Source organism: Strigops habroptila, chromosome 3 (assembly GCF_004027225.2).
Source record: "Strigops habroptila isolate Jane chromosome 3, bStrHab1.2.pri, whole genome shotgun sequence".
NCBI lineage: Eukaryota > Metazoa > Chordata > Aves > Psittaciformes > Psittacidae > Strigops > Strigops habroptila.
The window spans coordinates 59840157-59867602 of NC_044279.2; the positions used below are offsets into that span (position 1 = coordinate 59840157).

At 35.3% G+C, this 27446-nt stretch overlaps 1 protein-coding gene across 20 annotated transcripts in view; it reads right to left on the reverse strand.

The window, feature by feature from the left end:
• Nucleotides 1-27446, reverse strand: part of C2CD5 (C2 calcium dependent domain containing 5) — a 62721-nt gene that overhangs the window by 12208 nt on the left and 23067 nt on the right. For 9 of the 20 annotated variants that reach the window (XM_030480775.1, XM_030480785.1, XM_030480783.1 and 6 more), the window contains 10 exons: nucleotides 25997-26105; nucleotides 12748-12862; nucleotides 10034-10222; nucleotides 8187-8378; nucleotides 6352-6538; nucleotides 5124-5288; nucleotides 4666-4806; nucleotides 3859-3922; nucleotides 1415-1476; nucleotides 261-359 (listed from right to left, as the gene is read on the reverse strand). In XM_030480775.1, the coding sequence (XP_030336635.1) occupies nucleotides 261-359; nucleotides 1415-1476; nucleotides 3859-3922; nucleotides 4666-4806; nucleotides 5124-5288; nucleotides 6352-6538; nucleotides 8187-8378; nucleotides 10034-10222; nucleotides 12748-12862; nucleotides 25997-26105 (1323 nt within the window). Of the gene's footprint in view, nucleotides 1-260; nucleotides 360-1414; nucleotides 1477-3858; nucleotides 3923-4665; nucleotides 4807-5123; nucleotides 5289-6351; nucleotides 6539-8186; nucleotides 8379-10033; nucleotides 10223-12747; nucleotides 12863-24147; nucleotides 24214-25996; nucleotides 26106-27446 lie in introns of all 20 variants that reach the window. The other 11 variants (XM_030480792.1, XM_030480789.1, XM_030480788.1 and 8 more) reach the window with 4 other exon arrangements.

Below are 27446 nucleotides of genomic sequence, written 5' to 3' on the forward strand. Positions count from 1 at the left end.
GATAAAATGCAATCTACTGTGTAGCAGTCTATTTCTAGATTATGCTACTCGTCAAAGGACTCATTCAGGTTAAAAAAACTTTGGAAATCCTTAATATATTAAGAGTAATCTATCTTTATAGCAACTTACACACTAGTCACAGACATTTTGTAGTCTAATTCTGAAAAGTAATTATGAAGAAAATTATATTTTCAGCATAGCCTGATTTTACTTCGCTTCCATTGGAACAATTCAAAAAATATCTGAAATAAGATTCTTACCTTCAACAGATTCTCACAGAGATCATTAAAGTTCTTATTAAGTGTTTGATTTGTTAGATTAACGTTGCTTAATCTGGATACTCTTACTGCTGTGAACATCTAAATTAGAAACAAACACACATTAATCTTTTCCCAATATGTGCCTCTACGTTATATTAAACCCAAAACAAATTCATTAAAAAGACAAATTATGCATAACAGGGTGAGGGAGAGGGAGAGAGTGGGGGATAAGGAGAGGGATGGAAAGGAAGGAAAAACACTGTAGAAACAGTAAGTCAAGTAAAATGCTTATTGCTCATGAAATTTTACAAACGAATGGAAATTTTCCTGTGAACTAATGCATATGAATATATATTAAAGAAGTTATTACGGAAGACAGGAAATAGTCTATGCTCTTTTTACTTGCCTCATAAAGGAGTCATTCTACCTGCTATGTATTTTTTTAACTCCTGTTAAAAATTATGTTAACTGTGTGCAACAATGTGGGCAATAATGGAATGTCATATACAGGTACACAGGCAACCCCACCAACCTGAGAGTATGCTGCTGGTGCAGTCATACTGTTTTCAGGTTTGAGCTGTGCCTCTGCAGAGCAGTCTTGCATTGTGCCAATTAGGTCTAAAAGCTCACTTAGATCTGTTTTAACTCATTCTTTCTGAGACTGAATTCTGTCGTACAAACATGACAGAATGTGTTTAAATGTGTTTAAAAGTTACTTATGAATGCAATTTTTCTCTACTCACCAGATCGGTTTTATCTAATTCTTATTTACCTTAGCCTATTAATGTTATCATATCAATATTTCACACTAAGTAAACACAGTCAACAATTTGTTTCTTTAAAGAGGCTTCAAAATCTAGCCAAGCTCTTAAAAAATGCCCAAATCCTTAAAGTTCATGTTTACGGTAATTATTTTCTAATTTTTGCATTTTTATACCAGGTTCTCTGTTACATGACAGCATGGAAAAAACCCTCAAAGAAACAGGTTCTCATACCCTATTTTTCTTGCTAAAATACTACTTTTATTTCTAACACAAGAGTATCCTTTTGATTTCTCTTTCAAAATTAATGATCTCTAGTATGTATCTAAATTACTACAGGATATTTCAACATGACTGGGGAAAAAAGTTTTAATTTTCTTTTAATAACCTTACTTGAATTTCCGGTGTCCAGTTATTTATACCAGGCATAATTTCTGTGTTGCAACTGTAAAAACCTGTAAAGAAAATATTTGGGGAAATCTGTGTTGCTCACTGAAATATAAAAATACTTTTAAAGAAACATATGTGATCTTACTTGATGTTTTGCAAGTATTTTCCCTCATGTGTCTTTGAATATTGAATAATATACCAGAAATAAGACCAACATTCAAAAAACAAACATAGCATCTGAAGAATACAATATAACATACAAAAGAAACACATGCTTTTTGTTATTCATACTGCGGCGACAAAAAATGGATAGGAAAGCTGGAACTTTAGTTCCGAAACACTAATTCACTGCAGAATTCTTATTCTAAATATTTCTTCAACAGCCAAAAAGCAAGGCCACCAATGTCATCATGTTGAGGAACATGAAAGAAGCTACAATGGCATCAAATGCAACAGTGACAGTTGCTCCACATGGAGACTGGGTAACTCCCAGTTGATGCCAAGACTAACTGGTGAGACAAGCTCCCTGAGCAGTTCACAGAACCCACAAAACAAGAAACCCCTGACTAGCTGGTCCTGAGCAAGAAGCAGCATTCAAATAAGGCTTTTTAGCTCTGTTTAAGGCATATTCCTACTTCATGTAGGAAGGATGAACGCCCAAAGTCCACTACTGCTTTGCCTAGTTTCTAATAGATAAACTATGTACAAATGAGGAAACTTACTAAAAAGGTGTGATAAGAAAAGCTAAAAAGCTAACCTTTGATAGAGAGCATAGAGGTGCTCTAAAGATACTACCTGGAGAACAGAGTGCAAGTATCCAGCACTTACTAACAGAGACCTGAAAAGACCAAACAAAAAAAAAAGAAAAAAAGGTATAATGACTAAACAGCAGGGTAAGAAAGGTTTATAAACAGCCAATAGGCAATGCTGAAAATCTAAAGATACAGCTAAATGGGCACAAAAGAGAAAAATCTGGTAGGGCCTATGTAAATGCACCAAATGAGCTAGAAAAGAAATTGCATAGCAGCTTACAGAAGGTATAAATATTAACAGATTTTCTTTCAGAGCATCAAAAGCAGACATCTTCAGGTAGTGAGGTGCTTTTAGTGACTCAGACCTACTAACTGCCTAGTACAGGTATCTGTATTACTGGCCCATACAAGCTATTCCAGAAAATGGAGTTCATGGGCATATAATAAAGACACTGCAGAGGAACTGATACCACTTTTCTAAATAACAGTCACGGCTCACAAGCTGCCAACAAGCATGCAAACAAAAAGCATCTGACTGATACAGTCTTCTCTGGACATCGAAAAGTGTTTGATAAGATTGATCACCAAGGACTCTAAGAAACTTAATATGCTGAAGGGTAGAATGGAGTACTATTGAAGTAAACGCAATTATGATAAAACTGGAAAGAAAGGGTCAAAATACATGGTCAATTTTCACAGTGGAGACATCTGTCATTCAGGATTGTATGCTTCCAACATATTCGTAATATATCTGCAAAGAGGATAACATGAAATGACTGCTGATTGTCTTATTTTAGGGTAGTAAAATCAACTGCAGCAGGACCTAACAAAGGATAATCGATAAGGAATAAAAGATTTGGTGGTAGTAATAGATAACTATGACAAGGATAGTTCTGAGCTCAGCAGTACTCCATGATAAACACTGATAATAATTATTAAGAAGAGAACTGATACATGTTCAGATGAAACATGGGGAAACTCACGAAAACAAGAGAGGGAGGATAAGGACAACCAAATGTACTGAGTAACTTCCATATAAGGGACAACTACATCCAGAGCCAGGAGTTCCATCAAGGAGGGTAAGACAGATATTTACACGACAACAAACAGCATAAAGAAGACTGACATAAAGCAACGATTCTCTGTTCTTCCCAATGTTAGACAAAGGAAAAAGTGGCTGATAGAAACCAAGTGTAAGAAGCTGGCTCTTGGACGGGTACACATCCTGATGCGAAATTCTATGAACACTGAAGGCACACATGGGCTCAAAATGCAACCAGCCAAATGCCTAAATTGATAGTACGGCACAACCACAAAGCAAGGAAAATATAAATGCACTTGTTGAATAAGAGTGCTGGAAGGGCAAACTTCTCACCTTAAATAACATTCTTGGAATACAACACCAATCTGTCAGATTACATGGCTACAAATACTTGAAGACCATTTGTTTCTCTCTGCTTCTAATTTCAACGACCCTGAAACCTACAAATTAGCCATTCAGTCTAAATTTTGTCATCTTTTTGCCCCATACAACCCAGGGCTTTGAGCAACCTGCTCTACTGGAAGGTGTCCCTGCCTGTGGCAGGGGGATTGGAACTGGACAATCTTTAAGGTCCCTTCTAACCCAAACCACTCTAAGATTCTACAATTTTGCAGCCTACAGTATAAATTAGAAAACTATTGCTTTAACTATACCAGAAGGTGGTGGAGCATCTGTCAGTAAAGAATGTACATCTTCCATTGCATCTGTATCATCAATCTGGAAAAAAGAGTAATTGATAAAAATCATGTTGCTGTTCCACTCCTAAGTCTCAGAAAAATGTAAGAACTTTGTCATCAAGAGATCTGTATCTGGCAATTAAGCTGACATTTTAAAAAGGGATTCCATCAACCAGACAGACCTGTAAATCTTAACTAGCAGCTTATGATATGCTTAACACTTGAAAAATAGTTCCCTTAATTGAATTGTATTAAAAATAAAGCAATATGCACAGAACACACGGAAACTGCAACAGGTAAGACAAGAATGATAAAAAGACAATTTTAAAAACAATTTAAAATGCTGAAGGTTCCACACAGCAAATTACAACTTTTTCCAGCTAAGGACCTTTGGCTACTGGAGCTCTCATAAGGTCTGTATTATACTGATGTGATCATTCTCTGCCTATTCCAATGAGACATAAGTCATTGCTATAAAGTGTGACAATACAGAAGCTCAATGCTTATAAAAATATATCTAAATTTTGGATGAGTCATGACTGCTGCTTGAAGTAGGCAGAAGGGCATTTCTTAACAGCTGTTAGTTATTATTCCAGATATTGCTAGAATAAGAAAAAGGGAGACAATGGAAATCCAATACTTAACATTTTCCACCGATACAAAAAGCAAAAATTTATATATAATTTAACAACTGCCTTTGGAGGTGAGAAAACTTTTCTCCATTTTTTATATATATTCCAGGAAAAGAGAAATATGAAAAGGAGTACTGAAAACATTCATCACCTCCAAGACAAAAGCATCCTTCTTCCCATGTGAAAGGTCTAGCTCTGTAACTTCATCAGAGCTTTCTGACTGAGATCTTAATAACCTGGAACGTTGTCTTGGCTCTGGAATGGGAGACCCAATGATTTCTTCAGGTAGCTCCTAAAAAGGATATAAAAATTAACAGTTGTTCTATGTAGCTTAGAAATAATTTCAACTATAAGCAATCTATTTGGTTCTAAGAATCAGAACATTCTGAAAATAATTTTACTGAGAACTAAATCTAAATAAATACAAACCGATTTGGTTATGTGACTTAAGAGATCTGAAAATTCCAGCAGGTTTGCAAAATATAGTGAAAAGAATTCGTATCTCTATTAAAAAACAACTTATGTTCTGAATGATTAGCTCAGTAAGAATTCATGGATATACATGGTATATATCTCAGAATGCTTTAAGAATATAAAAGCTTCACTTACTGGAGGATTAATCTCATAAAGTTCTTTGTTTTTTGCTATCGTATCATTTATTTTCTTTTGCATGTGAGATATATGCTGCTCATAGGTGCCATCATTTGGAGTCTTCCCAGCAATCTGAATACCACCAGGTGTTGGCAAAGCTGCTAGATACACACCTGTTGCAGACTTTGAAAAAGTCATTAAGAAAAATTACAATTACATAAGCATGTACTTCCAGTATTTTCATATAAAGTTTTCCATGATGCTTATGCTATAATGTACAGCACTGTAACACGCACATTACAGCATGATCTCTTCCCATGATAAGTGGATCTTTCTCTCCTGTTCACTTAACGAAAACAAACAAACAAACAAATGAACACACCCCCCACACTATTCTTTTAATAAAGTCTCTCCTTCTCATGGGTCCTTTCCAATGTGGAGTCCTTAACCTACCTAAAAGTGCCAAATAAACTATGAATTAAAACCTCTGCTGCAGTATATTTTGCTTAGGCAAGTGATGGTTTCAAAGATTTAAAACTTGGCCAAACCACTTACAGTGTCACTGAAGTCGTGACAATCCCATTTCTATTTATAGAAAACAGATCAACAGTTCAGATAAAAGAACATGCAAGCCAGTCAGTATTACCCAAGCATCATCTCATATTGATGCAGGAAGCTGCAGCATACTTCACTATTCTAACCCCACATGACAGAATGAGGTTAGAAAGTATTGTTAATGAACACTTCATGACTATCTGTGAGACACTCCCGATCTATCATTTACTTGTTCGGTGCTATCAAAGAAGATGCAACAGACCTTTCTTTTGTTAGCAACTAACCAAAAGATTTATTGAGACTTTATTGACCTTATTTGTCATGAAATTCTAATGCAACTTGAGGTACAGGAAACTCTTTGACACGACCTTTGAAGAACATCGTATTTTCTCTATAATTTATGTCATTAAACCATTGAAAGTTTATTTTTCTCTCATCCCCTTTCTAATAATTTAGTCCTCTAAAAGAGTTTCAAGAGATTCTGTAATTCTTTCTGTGGTGCTGAAAGACATCCTGTCTTGATTTGTCAACAATTAGACACGTCGTTCCTTTCCATGACTTCATATTTATTCATAACATAATGTTATGAATATTGCTAGTTACTCTGTATTCCACAACACCTGTATGCCTTTTTGTGCTGAAAAAAGACTGTAAGAAAGCAAAAGAATCCCAAGATTAAAACTATACTTACTGCCAGCCCCATTAGCATATTTTCACCCACAGTGATCTGAATTCTCAGTCCAAACAGAGCATTCATTCCTCTCAGCTTCAGTTTATTCATCAGTTGGGTGTGCACTTCATATTCCATAAATGGCAAGAGATTACTGATAGATGTTGCATTTGCTTCAGCTTGAGCTTTCTTCTTTAGCCGGCATAACCTGACAATATGAAACAGTACATGACATCAGCAGATGATCAGTTTTAATGTACTGTTGAAGACTGAAAGTGATCACAGCATTTTTTTTTCCTTGTATGACCTCATACAATCAGTTTCTTTTTCAATGTATTTTAAAATCCTGAAAAAAATTAAATTCTTGTCAAGAAGACCAAGGCAGGCTGAGGCACTGAGTTTCAGTAAGTAAGATTTGATTTTCATTTTTAATAGAAAACTGTATATTTATACTAACAATAAAAATAGGCCACACAGAAAGTAAATTTATATATAAAACAAAAGTCAGAAATTATAATCATAGATCTTAAAAACAACTCAGGTGAGAAGGGACTTCAGGAAGTCTCCAGTCCAACCTCTTGTACAGACAAATCACAGTCAACTCCGAGCTCAGACCAGGATGCTCAGAGCTTTATCCAGTCAGGTCTTGAAAAGTGCCCAATGATTGAGACTGCATACCTCCTAAGAAATCTGTTCCATTGCTTGACTGCCATCATGGGTAAGTAGTTTTCCCTTATATCCACTCTGAATCAATCTTGCTTCAACTTAGGTCCACCGTCTCTCACTCTCCCACTGTGCAGACCTTGGCTATACATATGCTCCATAACCTCCTAATAGATACTGGCAAGCTGCTAAGGTCCCTCTGAATTCTTCCTCTCTCCAGACTGAACAAGTCCAGCACCCACAGCTTCTCTTAATTGGGCAGGTGCTCCTTACCGCTCTGGTGACCCACCAGTGAACTTGCTCTAGTTTTCTGATGTACATCTTACTCTCACAGGGCAAAACTGGACAGGTATCATTTTGTCTCATGTCCCATTCATTTTGGTGTAACTGGCAAACTTGAAGAGAATGCAGTCCATCATTCCCTTCACAACATGAAGCTGTTCAACAGGACAGATCCCACTGCAGACTCTATTACACTTGTCATGGCCATCCAGATAGGTTATGAACCATAAATCACTACCTCTCAGCCCAACCATCCAAACAGCTATTTATCCATGTAGTTAGCCACCCACACAGACTGTACATAGCCAGCTCTTCTTTCTTTCCCACTGTAAACCACCTTATCCCCTTTTCCAAATTCAAATACCACAGCATAAACTGGACATAGCCAACAATTCTACAGAGATGATGTCCAGTTATGGACATCAGCACAGAATTAACACAACTGACTTAATTGGTTCACCGGGTTTCTTGTGCAATAGCTGTATGACCTCACTAACAGTCCTAAACAGCAAGTTAAAGCATGACACTCTTACATCCAGGCAGACAAAATACAGCAACTCCCATTGACACTAAAAAAGAAAAATAGGCAGAACATTTACCAAATGTCCATCAACATGAATAAGTTACCAGATTGTCCATCAACAGACACCACATGTAACAGGGAGAGGAGAAGGCTGTCCTCCTCTTCCTCCTGTACCCTAGTACGCTGTCATTAACGGAGGTTTGATGAGCAACCTGGTTTAGTGGAAGGTGTCCCTGCCCATGGCAGAGGAGTTGGAACTAAATTATCTTTAAGATCCCTTCCAACCCAAACCATTCTATGACATGATTCTATGACATACTGAATTTTAGCAAGAGGAATTCTTTCAAAGATCTCCAAAACTTTACTAAGTAAACATTTTGATAGGTACCTTGCTTGAATAAGACATCCCTTCCCAATAACTATTGCTTCTACAGGAAGATCAATTGTCGTGAAAAGAACATCAGGAACTTTTTGTTTTCTGCAGTTGTAACAGTAAGTGAGGTGAGCAGGGAATGGCATGTTCAGTTCATCATATGGTATATGGCAAAATCCACAACCTGGTGGTGATGTTTCTTCAATCCTAAAAATACATTATGGAGAACACACTTAAAACATCTGCATCTTATTAACAAGGATCAATATACGCATACGTGTATAAACACCTACAGGTACCTATTCAAATCATACACTGCTACCTTATACCAACATGACACGAATTGCATTTTATAAATTAGAACAGAATTAGGGTGCACGCTACTAGAAAAAATGCTATAAATAAAACTGGCATTGAACTTGTTATACATGGATCAAGAAATGATACATACAATGACCAGCAATTTCTACAAACCTAAAACATTACTGAGCTGGCTTTAGGCACTACAATTTCTAAATGTAGTCACGGTACAATGGTTGTACACAGAATTAGCTGTACCAAATACAATGAAAGTCTTTTACACAGATTGTGACCAAAAACATACACAAACCTAATGCGCAGAACATAACAAATCAATCATCCTACTGAGAAGCAGCACAATGTATATTAACATTTTAAGAAGAATAGCAAGATTATTTCCTAATATAAGGTAACAGGTAAAACTCGTTATTCACTTAGAATACTTAGTCCCACTCCTCCATATGAAATATCTAGGAATAACCACTATAAAAATATGAACAAGGAAAGTATAGGCTAACTGCATCACTGCAAATTTATTCTGTTTTGCATAAACAATCCTTCTCAGTGAATTCTGAAGAGATGCTTAAGCAAATCTGACAGATATGGAACATTTGTTATTATAGACTTTGGCAAGTATATTTTGTGTCAAACACAGGCTTTGCCTGTTTAGTTGTTTTACCTTCCTTTGGCATTTCTAATCTATACCAAAACTTTTAGCAGCATCAAAAATATGTATTTTGGTAAAAATGCAATTTTCTTCATATTATGAACATGATAATTTTTTCTCTTCGTCATATAATGAATACAGAAATAAGTAATTTTTTTTTTCTGGCTATAGTTTTCAGAAGTCTATTTACACAAGAAGTTAATGGCCTCCTGCTAACAAACTAAAATTATAATAAATAACACTATGGTAGCCGGGTTATTATGGAAAACATAATGCAAGTGCTAAGGTGTAATAAATAGCCTTATTTATAATTACAATAATCCCTTGGAATATTTGATGACTACCCTGACAAACATGTAATAAATTGCCAGTATGCATTAATTATTTTTTGTAAAAAAATAACTGTTTGTCAATACTCATTCTTCAAATTTTATTTGCAAGAACAGAAACAACAGGAAACTTCATGATTTTCCTTCAGTTTTATAATTTTGTTCATTAATTTAACTAAAACATGTATCTTTCACAAAAGTCTGGCACCAGCTTTGGTTTACAACCAAGCTATGTTATCTCCCATACAGCTCTTAAACAGTATAGATAGAGCATATATACAAATATTACAGCCACTGCAGTTTTTGCCTTACATAATTTATCATACATCTGTCATTTTTTGTACAGTGATATAAAGTTCAGAAAGATACCTGAAGAGCAGCAAAGAAAAAAAACTGAGTTATGATCTGTGGTTAGTAGTCCAATGTGTTACCTTATTCAGACTGTTAGAAATAAAAACAGAATATCTAATTTGGTGCAGAGTTCCATTACTTCTGTTGTTGTTGTTGTTAGTGAAAAGCAGTAAAGTGGTTGGTCCCGCATCCTGCACTGTAACTCTGTAACCTACCCTAATAGAGAAGAACTATCTTGGCTCTGAGGAAAAAAATCAACCTCTCCCTTCTCTGACCCTATGGAAAAGAAGCCAGGCTGCCATGACAACCTTTGTTCCAAACAGCCTTCCATGGTGCCATCCTGAAGAAACCTAGGGTTCAGTACAGCTGCTGTGCCAGACGCGGACAAAATACAGACCTCTTCACTATAAGAGAAAAGAATTACAACAAAGTGAATTCCTACTACTTAGTGCTACTTTTATTTAAAACTACTAACAGGCTGGTACAAAAGTCTCAAGGAATTCAATATAACTAATTCAATATAACTAATAATTTTGTGCATTTGTGAAATTTTATCCATTAAAAGTCACAAACATCCTCTTCTGGTATTTAAACCATTGTACAAGGAAGAGATTCAAAAAGACTAAAGAGCTTTGCCCTATGTTAGAAATAATATGCTGTAACATCACAAAGGCTAACCAGGTTTAAGTGTGGTTTTCAATACTACAGTTAATAATGCAAATAAATCCAGACAACCAACAAAAGCAAAGAAACATTAAAAATTACCCCTGTGCATAATTGTTTACCAAAGTAAAATGGAAGTTGAGAGCCTCATCATCTCAAAAACATTCACTTTCAAACGAAGTTACAACACAACACTGACAAGGGTGCTTCTTGGGAGGATAAAAAGTAGCAAAACAATAAAATTTTACTATGAACAACTACAATAATGGCACATATAGCATAGAAACTAACTGATAATATCGATGATTTAACAAAGTTAAAGCTGTCAAAAGTGCAAACTATGATCACAGAGCTTTTGGTATTTCTGAAATTGAATAAGAAATCTAACATGCAGTACTTAAAAAATACTATATTGGAAAAAAATATGGAGAAAAGCTTTCCCACATTTTCTGGAATGACATATGTGCCTTTTTATTTGTTGTTTCTCTTTCCAGAATAATTTTTCACACATAACATGTCTGGCAGACCAGTACTTGCAGACACTTACTCTTTAAGCTTAGAATAAAGCTGAACTGGCAAGTAAGCATGAGAACTCTAGAACTATTCTGTCGACAATCAAATATTACCCCATTAAATTACTTAACAAAAAATGAAAGTGTGAAATAACCCAATAACTGACTGCCCATCTATACTCTGTACATTCCTTACCCATAGCTAAGGTAGAAAAGGATACTAAACAGTCATGCTTTTTACAAGGAGACTGACAGTCAGTGGAATAAATCTTTCCTTGTCAGTGCAAGTTCATCCCTCAGTGATGGAAACTTGCACACTGCAATTCTGAGGTAAAAATATGGCCTTTAATACACCAAGCAAGACAGAACATAACCAGACAAGACAGCACTGGGAAAATAAACCATGCCTTGTCGGTAAACTAAATTCTCCAGTCTTCTTACTCTGCTAGCACAAGCACTTGACTTCCGAAATACAAGCTTTGTGAAAAAACAATATATTCAGTGGTTTTGTTTTGTTTTCTACCTGCAGTGAAGCAATAAATGCAAAGGAGCAACAAATGTGAAGCAGTCAGTGCTGTGGCTTTCAGATTAATAATTTCTGGTTATCTTACTACTTTACTAACAGATGGTGTGCACTGAACAAAAAAAAGAACGTTTAACTCTGTATTTCTTTCTTCAACTCATCAATTGCAAAGTGAAATGAAACTTCTTTCTCCAACTTTTCTCTTAAAAAAAAAAAAAAGGCAAATCTTTTCTGCTTTTTCTTTAAAGTATTCAGGCAAAAATCAACTTGACAGAACATAAATTCAGATGTCTGAGTTTGCTTCAGTTACTTTCATAGAGCAATTCAAAACAACTAGTGAGCCAGAGTACTTCTCTGTTTGTTAACCAGTCAATACACTTGGCCCCAGGATGAGCTCTTCACAGGTTACTTTCTGGAGCTAGAAAGAGACACGATCTTTCCTGGGCCAGAGAGAAGGACAAGTAATTAGATGAGTCCCAAATTATTTCTGCCAATCTCCAAGCCTCTCACAAATTCTGTTATTAAGCCATCAAAATGCGCAAGATTGACATTTTCTTAGCCAAAGGGAATACACTAAGACACTGGAGTTTGGGCCTGAATAAGATGCAGGGCTGGGGGGGTTCAGCCTCACAAAGACTACTGCAGAGCTGCAGTTTAATATGTTAAACACCACTGAGGTACTGAAAGACAACAATAATTACATACGTTCTCCACAAAGAAATAAAGAAATACAGAACTTTTACGCCTAAGGTATTCTAGATCTATCAGGCAGCATATTCTCCTTTAATTTACAATTAATACATTCCTACTAAAGAACTTGTGCCTTAAGTTTGAAGATTACAATTTAAGTACTGGTCTGCCAGTTGTTACCCAATAATGAATCTACAATACATACACTTTCAAGAATGGTCTTAACTATTCAGGTAGATTAGCTCTAGAAAATTTCACAGATAAATCAGTATTACTACCAAAGCAAATACATCGGTTTGAATTTTATTTTTTAATAGAAGTTGCAAAATTCATTAGAGAAAACTTAAAACCCAATAAAAACCCAAACCAAAACACATTAAAAAACCCCCACAATACTGAAATCTCCAAAAGTTACTTAACAAACTCTCTGAAGTAGGTATATTAGACAATACAAACAACTGTGTTGAATCATTTTTAATCCACTGAAGATGAAATAAATTTTCTCTGGCATTTCGAAAATCAAATCATCATCATGATTTACCAAATGCTAGTTGATTCACTGTAGCCCACTACAGCATGACAACCCAATGCCTTGGCATGGGATTTTATTTCTTGTCTGATTTCTGCCCACCATGCATCTCGTGTTTCTGGTTCATCTGAAAGACAAAGTATAAATCAGTTCACTATTCTGCACTATGTCAACATAAAGCTTCATGCAATTCATCTGAAAAATTGAATTTTTCATATTTAAGAGTTTTATTGTATTTGGACACTTTTTATTTCCTAGCTATCGCACCTCAAGCAAACACTACTGGGTTTTTTTCATGCTTATCGATTTTCTTGTTTATCACCCACATGAATAAATTCTGTCAAATTACTGCGTTCTTGTTGCTGTCCATATGACAAATAACACCAAAATACTGTAGATACTGTTCCAATCTCTACCCACTTGAAAACCATACTGTCAGTTCCAACAACACGAGAGATGTATGTAACTTACAACAAAGCATCACAGATACTCTGTAATATCAAAAAAGTAGTAGTAGTAATGAAATAGTATTTGTGGTAATGAAGTTGTATTTCACTTTGGTATACACTCAATATCTTTGAAATAACCTCAATAGTTTTCCTACTGCAACCAGTTCTGTTAACTGTATCATCACCAATCAAATACACAGCTCTGTGGTCCTTGTTTCAGCATTTCTAACTTTGAGAAGCCATCGTTATTTGAAACTACTTCTACATTAACAACATTAAGTACAAGATGTATGTTAACTATGTGGTTTTTGATGCCTTTTTGCTTCAGTATCCTGGCAACTGCACGTTCCCTCTTCCCCCCACCTCCCAGACTCTAATAACCTTTATTGTCTTTGACCTTGTACATTAAAACGTTACCTGCTTTTCTTGAATACTACACAAAAAATGCAAAAAGAGTGCTACTGGAATAAGCTTATACAATTCATTTATTTTAACTGTTCGGCAATTAGTTTCCCAGAACTAAAGCTCATCTCACAAGCTTTTTACATACAAAGTCAATGAGTATTGTCAGTTACAGTTAAAGAGTTTGTCAACTGTTTCTCCTTTCAAAATGGCTTACCTGTACCAATGAACTTAGTTGAAAACTATATTAATTGTTGACAGATAAAATAAGGGGGAAAACAATAAGAAACAAAAGGCACTCTGATGCTACGAAGGGTTCTGAGCAGATAGATTCTTATACAATTTCCCAGAAATCAATTAAACTTTGCACAGACTCCGAACCATTGAGATCTCCTTGTTGAATCATGATTTAAAATATCAATGTCAAAACCTGAGCTTCATTGGGAACCAATTTTGTACTATCAGGAATATTATAAATACAGTATATGATAACTGAATATCATACACTAGGTTCTCTGACAACATGACAAACAAAAATGAAAGATGCAGATATACACATATTTTGAAATTTAGTGAAAGAAAAATATTGTACAGCAAGATGTATTCTTTCATGAATTGACCTCAACTTTTCATTTAGAACTGACATTCAGCTTTCTAAAATAATGATCACTTTCTAATTAAAGAGCACAGAGGTATGAATATTCAACTATTACTAACTTCAGATGTTAATGCTTATATAACTCATAGCACTGTACTGACTAACAGCACCTTTGGATGTCCAGACTGAAGTTTATTCAACCTTTGCTTTAAGAAATGAATATTGAAAACAAAAACACCCTACAGTGACAGGTCTTAGGAAGGTTCTCCACAACCAAGACAAAAATATACACATTAAGACACAAATCAGGCTGCATCAGTAATGTTCCATTACATCCAAGTTCACCTTCAGCAGGTTTCAATGCACTACTAGTAGAATCTCCAGACACTGCACTTTGTGGTCTCTCAATGGGAAAACACTGCTTAAACACTCACTTCTTAGGAAAATCAGATGCTCGATATGATACACAGTGATCCTGACTCAGATGGCTGGAGTACCTGCTAGCAAGGCCTCACACTTTTCAGCTTTCAAAAGATGAGAATCATGCAGAAATACCCCATCACATCATAGCGTTGGGGTTCCCAAGCTCACTTATGAGAACCATTTATGGTACACAAAGGAAAGTGGGAGGCAAGATGTCTCTTTTACATGTGCATCTCTCTCTGAACAGAGGCTGTGACTGCTGCCTCAGTTAACGGCAGTTGTGGTAGGTGAATGGAACAACTTTGGAAATCTATTTTAAGGCAAAAGCTACCACATCTGACAAAATGAGAACTGGATGGGAGATGTGGGACCACAAGCATATTCTGTAAATGTTATCACTAACTCTGCATGGTAGAATGGATATGGGTCTTGGGAGCAATTCCTCTTTCACCATCCAATCATGGACAAGAACGTTGCTTATCAGTGTTTGTGCCTCTCTATAACAGAAAAGTGTGACTAGGAGGAAAAGTGGTTCACTATGCAGAACAATTCTTGCTCAATTAGACTTGATCACAGGCAGCTGGCTATAAACCTTGACTAACAGCCATACAATTTTTTGTACTTCACAGAAGAACACCTGCAAAGGAGAAGTAACCTTCTTCTAGACATAAAAACAAAATGCCAATTTTACTAAATCATCACTTTTCTCTTCACACCTTTAGGTACCATTTGGCAAAAACTGCTCCTACTTGTCACCAATGACTTTTCTAGGACAAAAAGTGCAAGAAAATGTGAAGTCATGACAAAGGAGTTGGAAATGAGAAACAGGTGAAGTGACTGGGGATGAACAGGGAAAGTGCTGTGGAATAAAGAATAAGATTACAAACCAGAATATGACACCAAAAAGGTATGTAGCCACAGGAAAAACTAAAACAGAAAGAAATGTTGAAAGGGAAAAGATATGCTTAAGGGGAACAGAAAAGGTAGAAAGAGTGACGGGTCCCAAACCCTATGCAAACATTCAACTTTCCTCCACATAAATTTATAGTTTAATTTAAAGTTTAGGAACGAGTTTCTAGTAGAGTTAACAGAACTTTCTCACCTAAATCATCTAAAAGAATGCCATATCATAACAGAAAGCACATATCATTGTGAGGTTGCTCACCACTGTCTTGCTAAAGTGACATTTAACCCTTTACTCTGCTCAATATCAGAATTAACTATTAACTACAGTAATATAACAGAACATTTTTATTCTTATTAGAGATAAGAAAAATTTTCCAGCCATTGTCTTCAGTGTTATCTTTCAAGAAAATCCAACAAATTCTAATTGCACAAGTTCAAAAATTTCTCTAAGTAACTCATGCATAAACAAGTGTTTGTAAAGAAGCCTGGGTCCTCTGCTTAAGACATTTAATCAAGTGGGTTTTTTCTTCCAGAAAGAGGCCAAAAATACAAATCAGTATGTTTATAAATACTGTACATTCACAGTTTACATGAACTTACCTTTGCATATTAAAACACAAAATGATTGTCTACAATTAAAATCAAACACCATGACATTACAGTAATAAATTGATACAAAACACTGAATGCAGTGCAATGTGTAGCATTCGTATTCTTCTGACAAATATTTTCACAAGCAGCCTTTTTTGACACATGAGCCACACAATTTCACATGGGGATGCCATTGTAGCATTTACAAGTTTAGTAAAGGTAAGGATTTACATAAACAATTAGAGAAGTTAGGGAAGCAGGATGGCATGTGTCCAGTACACTCCGTAAGAGTGTCTGTTGGTTTTTTGCTAAGGCAAAAGCTTAAGAACTAAGGGTTTGCAAAGCAGATTCAGCAGACAGTAGCCAGAAACGGTGGGTATTTTGGCGCATGCTTGGATCAGGTGACAGTACAGACTGAAAACTATGGCAGCTCACTGAAATGGTTACAGAAAGTAATGGCCCTGGATTCTAGGTGGAAGCAAAAAGGCAAGCATACATAGCACTCAATCACAAGCTTTTCTAGCAAATCTACCAAGTAGTTTATAGCAAGGTTTATCTACAACTTTCAGCAAAAAACTCTGCAAAAGTTACACTGCTCTCATGAGCCCTTTATTGGAAACCAAAGGCTGAATATTAAACCTACTTTGATATTTTTTTCTAAATTGGCATGATATTTATAACAAAGTAGAACCAAAGCACACTGCTTCTACAGTTGAAGACTTGAGAAAATATCAACAGTACAGTATACTATCAAAATCATGCCAACTCAAACCTTCTCCAACTGAAGCTTTCCAAGCTTATTAAACAGCTTTAGAAGATACAAACAGCACTGTACTTATTTTGTGCCCTAAATGTCCTTTGAGTCAGTTCTATCCACCGCCAATTCACCTATCATTTTCCTTCAAAATATAAGGTGGACCTCTATGAAGCTGTACTGTTGACAGGACATCCTGTCCAAATCTTTCACTTGGAGATAACCCTAGACACTATCACTACTTTCTGATTCATAAGAAGCAACACCTTTCCAAAGTTATTTGCTAGAGGTTCATTTGTACAGGGCCCTTCAAGATTTAGCCACAATCTACATTATGCTAGGTCCATACGGATTTCTTAAAACTGCAGAAAAATTAAGAATGGTCTCTTGACTGCAAAGATCATACTTAAGAGCTACTGTATTAAAGCTGAATCCTTAGATACCCTGCGACAATTACTCTGAAGGAGGAAGTGTATGATTAATTTCAACCTATTTTAATATTGTATAAATTAGTAAATATTTACATTTACAATGTAACATTGTGAAATGAGGTGGACAATCATACTATGAATCGTACTCATTGTTCTGTTGTCTCAAAAATGGCAATGGAGACACCAATAACAGTCTGTCAAGTTTAAACTTGGAGTCCTTCACTAGGCAGAGCCATTATCCACACCTTCCTTATCCCCTTATTCTTGCATCTTCTTTAAAAACTATTAATCTGCTTATACAGAAAGAAGTGTGAGATTTTTTGGTAGGTTTATTTGGTGGTTTTGGGTTGGTTTTGGTGGGTTGGGTTTGGTTTTTTGTTTGTTTGTTTGCTTTATCTTTCTAAAATATTTAGTGATTAAATAACTGTATAAAAAGTCAAATCCTCTTGTCTGTGAAGTTTAAACACAAAACTTGGGTAGCAAGTAACTAAACCTACAACAGACTAATCTAAACTTTGAAATGATTTTCAAAGCCACCCCATCCTTTTTTAAAAATTACTCCCTATATTCATCTTTAAGACCAAAAGATGTGAAAATGAAAACATTGCTTATAATACGGAACGGAAGGAAGTAGATTACTGGGATTTATCAAATGAAAACTAAGATACACTAAAACAGCAGGAAACAGTGCAACCACACCACCAAAGAGAACAGGTATACTTACTCCTAGAAAGCTTAAACTACAGACAAAACATCCAGCCTAGAGAATAATATTTAATCAGTGCTTTTCTGCCAGATGAGGTCTGACAGCACATATCCCACTTCTCAAGACCAAACTGCTGAATGAGCAAAAAAGCAGGCTTAAGATTGGATGTTGAAAGAATTCTTAAATTACTGAAGAAATAAACATGTATGATTAAAACTGCATCCAGCTTTCACGCATTTACAGGACACGATATTTCAACTGGCTAATCTTGTAAACTTTACAACTGACATCACTAAACACAACTATTTTCTGTAGTCCACTGTGACATGACATCTGTGACCTAAATTAATTTAACTTTGTAAATCTAAACAGAATGTCCCAGATGGAAAAAAGAAAGTAACTTCCTGTATTTTCACAAAGAAAAAAGCAAACCTCCACTGTTCTATGCTTTGTCTATCAGACACCTTGCAAGTAGTATATGTAATCAATCTTAGGAATAAACATACAAGAATCACTTGGACAGACTGCAGCATAATTTAACCTTTTCTAAATATTAAAGGCAATCTTGGAAGCAATAGTTTTCCATAAACTGGTTCAACAAAAGCTGCTGCCAATACTACCAAGCATTAACTACAACAGCCATAATAGTAACACATCCTACAACGTACACTTTTAATAACAGATGAAGGTCTGATAGGAAGCGCACAAGCTGCAAAAAAGTATAATCTCTAAACAAACAAACAAAAAAATCCTGCAATAATACCAAACTGCAGTAATAATTTAATTTATAGCTAAAGGAAACCACCGCAACTTAAAATAAAAACACAAAAAATAAATACAGAATTTGAAGGAAAAAAAAAGATAATGTACATATTAAAAATTAAACATAAAATTAAACTATTAAGATAACACAAAATAAAGGTTTAAACTGCACCATACTTCCTTAGAATTATAAAGATTCAAAAGAACTGTCCAGGCATCATAAAATGTTAAATACCAGAAATTAATGCATTGCTGCCAGACCTAAATACGTAACTTTGTCACTCCAGCTTTTAGTTATTATTTCCATCAGTCATTCATCCTATAATGGTCAAGTCCTCAGAGCTTAAGGTTCCTCTAATCATGAGTGGGCACTACAGAATATCCAGGAATCTGTTTTAATTGATCCTATTACAGTAACAAGGGCATGGTCTGTCACTTTGAAGAGCTGCTAGGTAAAACCTAAACCTACTCTTATCTTGTATCTCTCCGTTGCTTTGTCATCTTGGCACAATAAATACAACCTATTTTAAAACACACATGATCTTTAAAGGACATCTTCAAATGATGGCAACAAAGTGGTGAGAACACAAAGCTGGAGATGCTATGCTGTAACAAGACAAATCTTCTTAGACCACATTTTATCTATTTTATAACTGGTATCACAAAATTAACTACAAGTATCATTTAAAGCTTTATACAAGCCAAACTAGCTTGCACCTGAAAACAAGCAACAATAATATTAATTTATCTAACAGACTCCTTGAAAGAAACATACATAATTTTAAACAAAAGTCATCTCTCAACAAACGAAGATAAAAGTTCAAAGACAAGATTGCTGCTTTCTTGCTGCCTGCTATGCACACTACCTACCTCACTGCACAACTGAAGAAACGGTATGGCATTACTTGGCACAAAATTATACCACCTCCGTATTTCCTATTCATTGTTTACAGTCCTCAGGCTTTTATTTGTTACATCCACAGAATCTCTGCATTCATTACTTCTGTACACTCACAACTGTTTATTTTAAGAAAAACCAGTCAGAGAAGCCTCTCACAACTTCTGGATCCAAGGAACCTTTCCTACAGGGCCTTTGGAGTTCAGGACCTCAGCGAGACCAGATTAAAAGAGATCAAAACCTTGAAACTTACAAAAAACACTGAAAATCTTAGTGCAAGAGGTCAAAACCAAATTGCACTAACAAGCTAAAGTACAAACTGAGCCAGAAAAAAAGAGTAACTATGATATTTCCTTAAAGAAATGCGGCATATCAAGGATCTTCAGTCTTAGCACTTAAAAGGAAAATCTCCTGTGCCTAGTTCAGCTCAGATAATGATCTCATCCATTAATATTTAAACAGACTAATTTCTATAATCCTTTTATGGTCAGTTAGAACTAGTGTTATCTGCCATTTTCCTACAATACTGGTCATAGACGTTTTACAAGGTCATGTTTACCTGCAATTTAGTTAGGAAGACATCCTTTCAAGTAGAATCATTCTAGTTATCTTCTAACAATAATATATTTTGAGCCAGAAAGAAGTTCTACAACTATATCTTTGCAACAACAGTGACATATCATAAGGCTGAAAAAACTCACTGTAATTCATGAAGGAAATTGTATCAAGGTTTTAGCCAAGTCTTGTGTTCTTAAATTAGGAAGAGTTATGAGCAAGAAACACAATTTTCTGCAAGACCAAGGTTCTCCTCTCTTTTGTACCATCAATTCAAATCCAAACTGTAGCATGCAATAAGCAATAGCTTTATTGGAGCACTTGTGCAGTGAAAAGTCTATGATGGCTTTCACACCATCAGCTTAATTTCAGGGAGACTTTTAAATCAATATGAACAAACTAAATAGCATTACTATTGGGCAAAGAATTCTAAACCAAAGATTTTAAATGCCAAGTTTATTGACTTATGAACCTCTAACAGAACACAGGAATACTATTCTGAAGACTGACAGTGACCTTGATTTGTTCAGTTGCACAAGTATCTACTCAGAACTTTCCAAAAGAAAAATAACGCACAGTCCCAAAGCAAATTATTTCATTAACATAAGGGTGCAATTGCTTCAAAAAAGAATATTCAAACACCACTCACATTAACAATATAAACCATTCAGGAATATGCACTCCTCTGGGACGACTGCATAAAAATAGACTAAAATATTACTGAAAAACATTGCGTCCCTCACACAGAAAAGCCTCTGACAACTGCCTTAACCTCCCATTATCATACCAACACACACTGATATACAAGAAGTCAATCTGGAAGTTCTCCAAGAAAAAGCAAGAAGTCAAGCTTAAAATGTTGGTTTTCTACTAGTTCTGAACGATCGCCACATCAGAGAAAAACAGAAACATTCTGACATTTTCTACTGTGTTTACAAGTATGCCACATTTACACCCCAGGCATGGGGTGTAATTCGCATGAAATGTAATTCGCACTTTCACTGTATGTTTGTGTTTCTGTGAAAGAAAAGCATTCAGTTGCAGAACCAAAACATGTTCAAGCTCTCCGCTTGCATTTCTTCATATACAAAAACAGAGTTCTGGAGAATTTCACACTCCCACAGCAACTCCTGTGCTCCTTGGGTATCACACGAGATCCTTAGGAATTTTCTTAACAATCTTTTCTCCTTCCATATTCTAACTACTGGAGCTGAAGAATCACTTCTGAAGCAGCTCCCTCAATAAGGAGTTTAAAAATGCAATTATGTGAGAACACTGCATATGTTAGTGCTATGAAACAGACATATGCAAAAGCAGTCTATTCAGCAAGTTCCTTGCACTTCCTAAGGAACCTTTAACCTCAAAGAGAAACTTTAACAAAGATCCAGTCTTCCGGATCCAGGATTCCTTTCCTGTTTTCATATTTATAGTACATCTTCAACATCCCTTTTCAAAGACAGCACCAGTGTATTTCCTCCACTTTACTATATACCCTCTTTTCTATAAATTTCTGCTCTGTCTACTTTCATTTTGCAGATTCATCTTGACCATCACCTTTTCGTAATTTTACAAACATTTAAACAATTTTGTCATTGAACTATATGCAATTCACAGACGTTTAAGTAGCTTCTTTTCCATTCAAGAAACAGTCTTTACTTCCACGTTTGATTTTCAAGTATCTTTAAATCTTTTACTTTTCACCACGATCAGATGGTCCTGCTATATCTTACACATTTAATTAAATAAGCCTCCTTGCCATCGGCGTAAAAAGAAATATCCTTCTTTGCTACTACGCAGGGTACTAGCAAGCTTAAACAAAGCCTGAATATTTTCAAAAAGGAAAATAATTTTAGCCTACTTATGGCCGTGATTACATTCTTGCGAATGTGAGCGTAACATGTAGTATTATTTTCCTTAAACTGTGTAAATCCCTGCTCTCCTTAAGGCCAAGTATTAGCCAGCAATAACAGAGTTGGCAATAAAGCTCTAGAAGGGAGAGATGAATAGAAAACTTCTCCTTTGGTTTCTCGATGACAGATCTGCACAGCATATTCATTATTCCAGTCTAAGACAGAGTTAATTTGCATTTAATCTGCAACTCTACTATCCATCATACACCATATGTAACATTCGAGCTGCTGTCTTCCTCCTTTCTTCTTCATTCAGCAACACACCTAGCTCTGCAAAAGAAACACAATTCCAGGAATATAAGCGTAACCTGCTCAGTCCCTGACCAGTAGGATTATCAAGACCGTTACTGCAGAGCTGCTGATACATGTCAAGGTTGCAGAAATACAGACAGTTCTCATCAGCAGGATGTTAACTCCAAAATTACTGTTGGCTTTAGACCTCCCTACCCCAACATTTTTGGGAAACAATCACCTCTGGGTATAATATATTCGCCTTCTCTTTCTTGTCATCTTTAAAGAATTTAGCATCCTGTTTTGGATATTCTGTCAAGAAATTAATTCATGACTTCCCCTTACCTTCCTAGTCTTACATTTCTGCATCACGTTCTAGCCTAGCTCAATACATGTTTAGTGACTGTACATAACTCACTCCATTATTCTAATAAAATTCTTCCATGGTAACATCCTACTAAACACTATCTCGAAGAAGCAACAATTAATTCAAACTTTTCATGGCCTCATGCATGACAAAAAAATTCTGACGCATTTTTAACACCTTGATTCAGACTATGCTATACCAGTAACAGATCTTAGAATTTCATAGTATTAGTTTCATACAGAAAGTAAAATTTATTTTAAAATATTATCACTTTAGAACAAGCAAATAAAACCAGCAAAACCAGAAATCCTCATAATTATAATATTACGGGATGATTACTGCAGCAAGGAACAAGGATACCTGGAAATTTAAACTGAAGTTTAGAGCACAACACAGAGCTGCACCGCAACAGTGAAGTACCACGAAGGAAAGTTTGTTTCAAGGGGAAACAAACTCCCAGAGGTCAGCTTTATACCTTTTTACTCTGCCAGCTTTAAAAACATTGACTATTGGCAAGGTCTGCTGGTTTGGGTATTATAGAGAAGTTATACCTGCCTTTCTTCTAAAGCATGTTTCGTTTCCAGAGGAAAAGGGGGGTGGGGTAAAAGTCTTTATTCCCCACCCCCAACAGGCCAGTACTGTATGTAGCTTTTCGGAAGACTGCCTCATCAACTCATCCATTCTCTGTGCCACTCTATAAGGAAGTTACATACTTTGATCTCTAAAACTGCACAAAAAATAGAATATTGGGGCTTTTTTCAAGTTAGGTGTTAAAGTGATTAAAATGTTCAAATAATTACGCTGTAAGTCCTGCAAGCTGACTGCATTTTACGACACAAGATTTATGAACCAACCAATCCAGGATGACATACTACCCTTTCCCTTTAAAGAGACAGTCCTCTTCACGTATTTTCAGTTCTCTCAGACAACTTTTATATCTATTACTTAGAGCGAACATATTCAATTTCCTGAAATTAACAGAAGTACAACCACTGCTGAAGAAAGTGCAAGCTCATGCAAAACAAAACAAAACCCAACAACCCCCCACAAAAAAAAGAAAAAAACAGAAAAAAAAAAAAAAAAAGAAAAATTCACACCTGATGCAATCCCAATTTTATAAATCAAGAACTCTTTCCCTAAATTACTTGTTTCATGGACACTGAGCTGAAAGCTACTACAAAATAATCATCTGAACATTTAGCTTTCCAGATTGATATTATTCTTAGCAATACTACTTTATACTAAAACAATGTTTTGCAATTTTAAAGAAAGCCTTTAACAACATTAAAACAAGACATTTAGGCATTTGATGATTAAACAGATTTAAATTTGAAGCATTAACCTAAATATCCTAAAGCATTTCTAAGAACTTCACTGAGCTGCCATAATTTCTGTCAGCGTATGTAGTACTGAATGACTAGTAAAATACCTGAATTGAAACTATTCCAGTCTAGCAGTTTGTATGATCTTGTGTTACCCATAATTCCGACAAAGGCTGAGTTCAAAACAGCAAATTAGTAGATCAGTTATAGGAGCAGAATAGTGAAAAAAAACTACCAACAAGAACACAATTGACAACACCACTCCACAGGAACTGGAAAGACACAGACAGCAGAGTTAATAAGAGGCTGAAATAGAAAGGGAAAAAAGGAGCATGCTATAGCAATCTAGCACTAGGCGTGATCAAAGTGTACAGTATATAGCAATTATTGTCTTAAATCCACCTTCACATGTTCTTCCTTTTGCTACATTTTCCTGTTCATTTGCTAGTTTGTTTCCTTTACCATTTTACAGACTTCTTTGACTTAGTATGATCATCACAGCGTCAGAATTCTTTTTTTCTACTTCTTCACCTTCCCTCCCACAGCCATGTGCCTTCAGTCCCCCTTTTGTTTTCAATGTTTTGCAATATACTGAGTTCAAGTATCATGCATCTTACATTCACTTGTCAGGAGCAATCTACAAATCCTGCAAAAACACTGCAAAGAGCCACTGAGTTGTGCAAATATGCACCTCTACCTTCTTTCTTATCCTGCCTTCAGTCAGTTCATAAAAATAATGAAATGCATAATGCAAGAAATTAGTTTTTAAAACTTCTGAGCAAAACTGATTTTGTCCTAAATAAATTTACCACACAGTAAATTTTCCACATAAATGACCCGTATTGGAAATCTGTTGAAAATACCGAAGCCTAAAACAACTTTGTAGCAAAGAAAGGAAGGACTCACATATAAATTATACTCTGACATTCCTTTTAATCTTCTCTCCAGACTGTGGAAATAAATCTTAAAAAGGGGGGGGGGGAGAGGGAACAAAAAACCCCAAAACTGATCCAACATTGTGTACTCATATGCTTTAAAAAAATCCCTTAGTTTTTTTAATTTGCATTCAATCTTGGACTTTATTTCATGTTGCCAGTTTAATGGATCTTTAGATACCTCAGCAACAATCTACCTGCTTGCAGGATTACTTGCCTTGGGCTACAGGAAAAAGAAATAAAAGAAAAAAAAAGTATTATTTTTTGGTTTTGATTGCTTTTAAAGATGCATTTGCACAAACTTTGTTTATTACTCCTGACTAGTGCATGCAAAACAACTACAGGTGCTATTTTTTACTCTGCATTTTTAGTGCACTGTTAATTCCCACTTTTTACAGAGTATTCCTTGGCTTGTCTCAGCAAATATAACTACAAAGTCTTCAAAGTCAAGTCACTCAATTCTGATGTCAGAACTAGGACATGCAAAATACACATGTTCCAGTACTAGGGTTCCCAAGTAAATATTAAATAAAAATCTAAAAGTACTATTCAGTATATGTTTTTAAGAACAGAAACAAAGCTGTAAAGATTTTATAAAAAGAGGTTAAAAACATATATTTAGCTTAATTGTAGTCATTAGTCCTTAAGGATTTCAAGGTGCTGAAAATCAGAAATCATTCATAGTTAAGATCAAGTATTTCATCTTGTTTGCGCTTGAATGAAAAACTTACTGCTTTGAATTATTAAAACTTGATGCAAAAGAAATAATTAAACCCTTAATAATTCAAAGACTATTTTTAGTGCAAAGTTACTGGATTCAAAGTACTTTATTATTCCATTAACTTGAAGTTTCTCACTAAAAACATACCCTCTGAATGACTGTTATTTTTCAAGCTTAAATTGTCTGAAAAACACTGCTTTTTAATATACATTGTTAAAATAGATTTTAGATATAGATATTAGAAGTACATGATCATTATGACTGAACTTGGGCAAGGAAGTTGTTCTTGTGTTAACATACCAGGATTGTGAATGCGATCCAGGAGCTTCACAGACCGTGCACTGACAACACCACCAACATGGACAAGAAAGCCTGGTGGAAAGGTCGTCAAGGTAAAAAATGGAAATTCCTGTTATGATTAAAAACAAACATCAAATGACTGCTTACCAACCGCTGCTGATTGCCAATAAACATGCAGTGAATTGATAACTTCCCTGAAATACAAGCAAAGCAGTTACATTAGGCCAAACGTCCGTCAGGCTTATTAAGCACTACGTAACCATACATCTCCACATACCCATAGTATAATAAAAGCAGAGATTTTATACAGTGTAAGAATACTTTTCCCCCATAGAGTTGTATCAAGCACAATATTAATAAATAATCAAAACTTTACACATTTTGTTAACAAAGCCTCTATTGGTCCACTTTTAGGATGGCAGCTAAACAATGTAATTCTACTTTCATTAACTAATATAAAATGAAGAAACTTTTTTCTCAATTTTTTCGGTCTCATTATTACAACTGACTGTAGTTTGATTCTGAAGCACAGAATAGAACAAACTGTAGTCTTGCAAGAATGATGAATGTCTTTTTACAGGAAAACTTATCTGCTCTGCTGGTGTCCTAAGCTCTAAATGTAAAAAGTAAATATCCATCTTCTGGAATAAAGCATAAGTCTTCAAAATACAACTGTAAGTTCTTAAACTAAGGAAATTCACTTCCAATTCATTTGCATAAATTAGTTTTTACTAATTCATAATTAAAATGAAGAATTGTTTCAGCAACTACTCAAAAATGTAGTTCATAGAAGAGGCAAAGTAAGTGATAACAGTAATTTTTCATGACACACGTGATGTAATACAACAGTCATATTCAAAAGAGGTAAGTTCAAAGCTAGAAGATTTAATTTTCTACAGGGACTTTCTATGGAATGTCTAATATACACACTTATGGGGGAAAGGCAATAGATCTATGTTTGGCAATTCTAAATGCATAGAGACAAAAAAAGAAAAATAAAAATCATGCAATCATGGTTTGTACAGTCATGGCGATTGGTTAAAAGGGAAAAATGAACACCGTAATTTCATATGAGAGAAAGTATAGTTTAGATTTCTTTCTCACATACTTGAAGCACTTGCAACAGTACAGTTCAACTGAGCTTCTACCTAAACGGTATACATGCTGCAGATTAAATGAGAATCACCGTTCTTCCAGCAATACATGGTATGAAAAGTCCTCTTAAACTAAAGCCCAATGTAGATTTTAAAAAATTAATACTTTAGAATTATTACTATTAGAACTCCTCCAACTTTTAAGAGGTCCTACAGATCTCAAGTTTTCATTTTACTTAAGATTTTCAAGATTAAGAATCAAACTTTGAAATCAGCAATCACAGTATCAACAACCAGAAGAAAAAAGAGCAAAGAACCCCCCAAAACCTGCAGTTGTGCTTTATGATGCAACTGAA